The sequence below is a fragment of the Penaeus vannamei genome, chromosome 26 (assembly GCF_042767895.1).
Source record: "Penaeus vannamei isolate JL-2024 chromosome 26, ASM4276789v1, whole genome shotgun sequence".
Lineage (NCBI taxonomy): Eukaryota > Metazoa > Arthropoda > Malacostraca > Decapoda > Penaeidae > Penaeus > Penaeus vannamei.
This window is the reverse complement of record NC_091574.1, coordinates 21,933,147-21,940,646: the sequence shown is the minus strand read 5'-3', so window position 1 is coordinate 21,940,646 and position 7,500 is coordinate 21,933,147. Positions and strand designations below refer to the sequence as shown.

Below are 7,500 nucleotides of genomic sequence, written 5' to 3'. Positions count from 1 at the left end.
CACACACATTCACACACACATATACGAATACAATTGTGCGTGTGTATTGTGCTTACCTCCTTGCCCTCGTAGTACCATTTGACGGTGGGCACAGGCTCACCCTCAATGTTGACGTCGAACTTGACGTTGCGAGTGGCCTTGGTGGTGGTCTGCTTCAAGTTGGTGCGGTCAATGCGTGGCTTCACTGTTTAGAAGGAGGCGTATGAGTGAATAAAAACGTTTATTTATTTACTTATTTATCTATTTTTAGTGTGACTGCGGCATTCGTAACCGAATTTCATTCATATTTCAAGGAAAATGTGAGAAGGTGAACGCGACGTTGGCTGGGAAGGATAACTTACGGGCCTTGTGCTTGACCAGGTGGTGGTCCGTCGGCTCAGACTCGGGGGAATTGCCCGCCTTGTTGACAGCAATCACCCTGAACTGGTACTCCGCACGGTACTTGAGGCCGCCCACCTTGGTCTCGACGGGCATGCCGGGCTTGAGGGGCTGACACACGTCCATCTTCACCTCAGCGGCTGCCTCCCAGTCGGGCATGAACCTGTGGTACGCATGGAATTGTCATTGAAGCTCTAACTGGACTATATCATAGGATGTTCAATCTAATGTTCAATCAATTAAATGTTCATGTTCAATCAATGAAAATAGATTGATAATAGATTAAAAGTTTGATTGAGATCATGCGGCATAACGAGCGAGGTACTCACTTATCCTTCTTCTGTACGATGTACTTGATGATGGGGGCGCCGCCGTCGGACTCTGGCACGGTCCATTTGAGGTCGACGGACTTGTTGTCATAGTCCGTGATCTCGGGGCGTCCAGGGGCCGAGGGAACGTCTGCGATAAAGACATATCACAATTAGCAGGCATATGACGACACCGTACCTGTGCTCACATATCGCAACTACGAGATGGGAATGCGTCCCTGCCCTCAAGGAAGAACTCACCGTAGGGATTCTTGGCGAGGATAGCCTGGTCGGCCTCCAGGGGCTCGGAGTCGCCCTCGTCGTTGACGGCGGTGACGCGGAACTTGTACTGGTGGCCGGGTTCGAGGCCCTCGACGTTGAAGTGCGGCGGCGCGGTGGCTCCGGGGCACTACGGGACAGACATGCTCAGAGGGGATCGCGACGCTCTCACGTGAGTAATTATCACGAGAAGAGATTATTAGTTCCCGAGATGGGCGCTGAGTAACTAAGATTGAAAGAATAGTAAAGGAGGAGAGATCGGCGAAAATAAATGAAAAACCACAAGCAGAAGAATGCGCTCGAGAAAAAGAAATGTCTAGTGTAAACCAGCGTGCGATGATGTCTAGTGTCAATCGGGCGAGTGAAGATTCTGAAAGTAACATCATTTTAAAGTTATTTTTTGTTTGTTTTACTTTAATTTATTTTAAGCGCGGTCTCTCTCGTACTGTTAAATAGGAAGGAGGTATTAAAGAGACGTTAACCCACCTTGCCACATCTGACCCACTTGCCAGTAGCCAGATCCATCTTCTCGATCTCGTACTCCTTGATCGGCATTCCTCCGTCGTCCTCGGGCTTCTCCCACTTCAGGCGACAGCCGGTGTCGTGCACGTTGGACACGTCCAGCGGACCCTTGGGCTTGGTGGGGCGACCTGCGGGCGCGAGAGAGGGCGTGAGCGGGAACAGCTGGTGTTTGATCACGAAGACAATGGCAGAAATCTATGGTGAACTGTTGGTGCCCTTCATAAACACCGTGACTGTACTAAGAGATAACACCTGTTACCGCAGTGTGCTTGCACCCATTGTTTGTGCTTATAGGGAAGTTCGGCTCCAAATCAAAAAGATCTCTAGCCATGAGAAGCGAAGCAGCAGCGCCTCCGCTACTTACCGAGAACCACGAGCTCGACCGTCTCCTGGTCCTTGCCGTTGCGGTTCTCGATCTTGAGGGTGTAGAGACCGGCGTCCTTCCTCTGGGCGTTGGAGATGGAGAACTCGGTGTGGTGGTCGGTGTTCTCGATGTGGATCTTGTCGCTGTTGGACAGGACGGTTTCCTTGTAGATCCATTCCACCTCGGGCTCGGGCTCGCCGATGTAGTCCACCGCCCACTTGTGGCTGCGACCCACCTTGATGGTGACCGACTTGAAGTTGGTGCGGTCGATGCGCGGCTTAACTGCAACGGGAAGGAAGGCGCTCACGTTGTGCTCTCTAAATACACTTTTGGACTTTACGGGGGAGCGTTATTACGCACCAAGTCTAACCTTATTTGTTCATGATGAAAATCACATGAGAAGCGAATGCCTACTTTCTCTGACATTTCAAGGCGTTATGCAAAAGGTGGGACGGGGAAGTCAAAGCACTTACGGTTCTTGTGCTTGCACAGGTGGTTCTCGGTGGGCTCAGAGGCCTCACCGACGCCAGCCTTGTTGGCAGCACGGACACGGAAGCTGTAGATAGTGCCCTCCTTCAGGTTCGGCACCGTGCACTCGCAGTTGGTGTCCGGCGTCTGCAGAACCTCCTTCCAATCCACGGAGAGCTTGTCCTTCATCTCGACGTGGTAGTGGGTGATGGGGCGGCCGCCGTCCTTCTCGGGGGGAGTCCACCGGAGCTGCACCGACTTGTTGTCGTAGTCGATGATCTCGGGCTTGCCGGGCCTGCTTGGCTCATCTGCGGCGCGGTGGAGGAGACGCGTTAGACAGGGATGGGGAGCATGTGCACACACGCACGCCCGCACACACACACACACACACACACACACACACACACACACACACACACACACACACACACACACACACACACACACACACACACACACACACACACATTCATAACCGTACATATATAGCCATTTGTTTATGTCTACACTTCTTCAGGTCTTCCTCCGGCACCTACCGTAGGGGTTGCGAGCCGTGATGGGCTCGTCGTTCTCGAGGGGCTCAGACTCGCCCTCCTTGTTCACGGCCTTCACGCGGAACTTGTACTTCTTCTTCGGGGTCAGGCCGTCCACGGTGAACTCCTCCTTCTCGGGGCCGATCTGCGGGCGGGAGGGCAGGGGTCACTTGAGGTCACGGAAAGCATACCCGATAACACGAGGTCAATAGGAATTATTTTTATTCGGTCCGACTTAGACGGGGACCGTATTATCGTTGGGAACAAATGAGGGAACTTACTGTTGTAGCATATTGGGTTTATCGAAATGTGATCTTATAGAGTTTATGCAGGTTAAAGTTTAACTTCGTCGGATATATGATGTGCTGTCGAGTTATGATTTACTTCAATCTTATTGTTATTTAGTGTCTACTTATTACGAGTTAATTGGTATGCGAAGATGTTAATGAGTACTTGATACAGAACGCCTGAGTTAATTATTCACACCAGATACGGAGCACCGACTCTGGCAGGCTCTTCAAATGAATATCAACAATAAGTAGAACTACCGATACCAATACCAGTATCAATGCCAATACCAACAGCTGCTTCAACGTCAGTTTTTATTTTTACTCTGAATACCAAATACGCAGCACCAATAATACTTTGTCAATAAATAAAGAGAAAGCAACTCCCGACAACGAGAGGTGCAGGATAGAAGCGCCACGTCTAGAAAAGAATACCTGGACGTAAAACACGGCTTCCTGGGGCTCCTCGACCACCTTAAGGCCTTTGCTACCCTTGGAAGCCCCAGGATCCTTGCGCTCCGAGGCGTCCTTCGGTTCCTTTTCGCCCACAAAGCTCTGTGTGGCCGTGAGAGGAATGCTCGCGGGCCTGGCTATGTACTGTGGGAGGGAACACGACACGTTCACGCTACGTGCTGGGTGTGAAGGAGGGGGTGGGGGTGGGGGGCGGGCTTTTCCGTGTGAGGTGGGCGTCAGAGGGGCCAAGGAGAGGTACAGAGGTGTGGTATAATGGCTAAGAATAGGGAAGGAAAGTAGATGTCATGTTAAGTGTTTATTCCCCGTGTGAGGAAAGGTCGAGTATATCAGTACCTATATAGGTTCTTTGATATACCCGGAAAAATTCCTTTTGTTGCAAGAGAAGCTGTATGTGAGTAAGTGACAGAGACAAGGCGAATTATTCTGTATGAAGGTATTCTTTATCGTCTAAGTTGTTTCAGGAGATGAAGGAGACATCCTAAACACAGGGAGGGGAACTGTAGACGCCTTGTTGGTAGAAGGAGAGAACCTTAACGAACCGCGACTCACCTCTCCAGCGGGAACCCAAGTGCCGGTGTCCATGTCCATCTTCTCGATGACGTAACCCTCGATGGGCAGACCGCCATCATCCTTGGGCTTCTTCCACTTGAGCTTGACGTGGTCGGCGCGGATCTCCTCAGGGAAGAGAGGTCCCTCGGGGCGGTTGGGCTTGGCTGGTGAGAGGGAGAGGGGCCCACTTATTATGCAGTTTATATGAGTTTATGAGAGGATATCGAGTTGATGGTTTGGAGAGGAGAGTGGCCAGAGAATATGCAAAATGGCTCTAAAAGTAGAGTGCTTTCAGGGTGAAGGTGAATTATAATGGTTTTGATATTAGAGTGACTCCAGAGAGAATAAAAGTGTGTGATTTTTAAAACAATGACTTGTGGTCACGCACAACATAATAATTTGGCATTTAATTTTCAAAGGCGAAAAAAATCTGTAAGTATTCGAGATATAACCTCCACTGAACTTTAGTCCCCAAGATCTCAATCAACCTCAACACGACTTCGAAATATAGAAGAAACATCAGCAGGGAGAACAGAGCAGCACCTACCCAGGACAACGACGTCGGCCACCTCCTCGCACTCGCCGACGGAGTTCGAGAGGCACAGCTTGTACTTGGCGGTGTCGGAGCGAACGCCCTTCCTCAGGGTGAAGACGGTGTTGCGCTCATACTGCTCGATGGTGATCCTACCCGCATGGATAAATCGTTAGATGCTGTACTTTTGGATAAATTAGGGGGGGGGGGAGTTGCATGATTTTGATGATTGTTTTTTTCATTTCGGTGGATTCTGATCGAGGGAGGAACCTTTCGTTTTCTGTCTTTTTTTTTAAAGGGGAGACTTATGTCTTTTTTTCGTAGACGGAAGGCGTGTGATGTACTTCAGTATCGATAGATTTCTAAGAAGTATGGAGACAAAGAAGCTGATTTCTAAGGTGTGTGTATGCAAACAATGCTGGTCGTTGTATCAGACATGGACTTTAAACACACACGACAACAGGGGACAGTTCGAGATATAACTCCTCAGTAAACAAGAACGAACAAGAGGAAAAGTTTGACCATCTCTTGCATCAAACTATTCCTCTGCGTTTTTTAGAGACTCATTTGCTGTGGAATCATACCAAGAACCCCTTGGCAGAAGCTGTGATCTGGCCTAGCTAAGTGATGTGTGTAAGAAAATAAATAATAATAATGCAACAATACTGATTTCTAAATTAAACGTTTTTTTCTGTTTGGCAACTGAAGAAACAAAAATATGATTTACAATAGCCTGTTTGTACATACATGCAAAATCTTTCCTAACACATAATAATCAACATGCACAGCTGGCCGGGCACTAAGGCATCTCCATCTCATCTACAACTCCACCCTTGTTCAAGCTCCAAGCAGGCTACGGGGGCTGCAAGTGGTTAGCCTTGGGCACGCGGCTTCGGCCTAGGGCAGCCGGGCGGGACTGCCATAAACACAAAGCCACTGCGATCATTTCTTGCGCCAAGAGCTGAGCGAAGAACACGATAATACTTTCCGAGCAGAGAGCGGCAAAAAAGAAGAAGAAAGAGGAAATAGTAGGAAGCCTAAGCTTGAGCCACACTCCCTAATCGTGAGTTCTCAGGCCGGCCTCCCATGCACACGCGACTAGGAGCAGCTGTCACAATAAAACCTTCAATCAGCTGTTTATTTTTTCCTATTCTTGGAGAACGAAAGAGGTCGAAGTCTTTCCTTCTGTGTCATCACGACGGGGGTGATGAGGGCAGTGGGGCTAGCCTCATATATTTAGTCACTGATCTCATGATTGTGAGTGGAGGTAGAGGCGTTCTTACTCATAGTACACGCCCCTTTCCCTCACAATCTAAGGTGATCAAGACCCATTTATGAGAATAAGCACACCAAAGGCGTTCAGAATAGATATGCTGATCATTTTTAATGCGACACCTGTGTCTATTTATCCTTCTGATGACAAGAAAACAAAAATCGTTGTTTTATAATCACAGAAAGTCAGTCAGAAACTACTGCATTGGTGGTTTGTTGTGTATCAGTCAAGATGGCAGGATAACTTTGATGAACTGATTAAAGAGTAATTTTAGAAAGAGCGTCACGTCACAAACCACCAGTGCCTGTTCTCAGTATTAGAACTACCGTCTCAAAGTCTGTTACGTGTAATCTGTCTCTAGTGTGCTTTATCGTGGAAAATATAGGAATAGTAAAAAAAAGGTTTAAAGGTGGTGAGACGTGTTAACCATTGTCAAAAAGCCAGAGTCTGAGAATTATTCGAGATAAAGGGTAAAAAAAAAAATTCTAAGACAGAATAAAAGCGAGAAGTTCTTCTCACAAGAACTTCGCCAACACCTATATATAATGTACAAAAATAGAGGAATATCAGCACCTCAAATATATAGGCATCTATGATGGAAAAATGGGTATAACTGCTATCATGGGTGGTTTAAAAAATAGTTGTCACATTCAGATGACCCATTTATGTAAAAAAGGGCCCCACCCGAAAAAAAATCCAAAATGTCAAAAATCAGCTACGAGTGTTAGCTTTCCAGAAAAGAAAGGCTCGTATCACTTTTTATTCTGTCTTAGAAGAACCAGGTGCTTTCGGTCAAAGAACCAGAGGTTTTCGGTCACCTTCTACAGTTGTAAGGGTCTGGTAGCCTGGAAGGAAATGGTTTACGTATTTATCAATCAGTCACATGAGAGAGCATAGTCTACTGTACTTAAAAGTCAAGTTAAAATGAGGTTTATACAGGAAGGTCATTTAGCAAAGGTCAGAGTCTACTCGGGTACTGAACGGCACCCGGAGAGTCCACCCTGTAATGTCCATCCTGTTATAAATTGTTCTTTGTGGATTATGTCTCTTTTCTCTTAAGTTTTGGGAAGAATTTATATTATAATTAAAGCATTTATATTTCCATGGCTTTGATACAATATAACAGTGTAATAACAGTCTATGATTTTTTTCGGGTTCAGTTTCATACGCGTTCATATTTTCGTGGGATAGATCACACTCCAGCTTACCTATTTCATGACTTCTTATTTTTAGCTGTACCTTCAATTCCCGATTCTCTTACTCGTTCTTTCATCCACATGTCTATTCTTCAATTAACTGGTTCTCCTTCATTTCAGTCACACTTATATTACGATTTTTAAACATTTCAGAGTTTAGCATAACCTTAAATGGTATCAGTCATATTCCCCTTAACTGCAGTTTGACACAAGATTCAGCCATTAAACAACAGAGAACGACCTTCTTCACACAGTCTCCCTAATCCTGCGTCCTTCTTCACATACCCTTCCTACCCCTGCATCATTTTTGTCCATTCTTTCTTATCCCCCTCTTTAT

General features: G+C 46.9%; 1 protein-coding gene across 1 annotated transcript in view; it reads right to left on the bottom strand.

Annotated features, from left to right (window-relative positions):
* bt (projectin protein bent) overlaps positions 1 to 7,500 on the bottom strand; it is a 149,103-nt gene that overhangs the window by 45,630 nt on the left and 95,973 nt on the right. Inside the window, 11 exon segments of the mRNA XM_070140161.1 lie at positions 57 to 184; positions 342 to 541; positions 708 to 837; positions 948 to 1,095; positions 1,452 to 1,615; positions 1,852 to 2,133; positions 2,325 to 2,627; positions 2,856 to 2,997; positions 4,163 to 4,326; positions 4,710 to 4,846; positions 6,786 to 6,812. Coding sequence (XP_069996262.1) covers positions 57 to 184; positions 342 to 541; positions 708 to 837; positions 948 to 1,095; positions 1,452 to 1,615; positions 1,852 to 2,133; positions 2,325 to 2,627; positions 2,856 to 2,997; positions 4,163 to 4,326; positions 4,710 to 4,846; positions 6,786 to 6,812 — 1,825 coding nt within the window.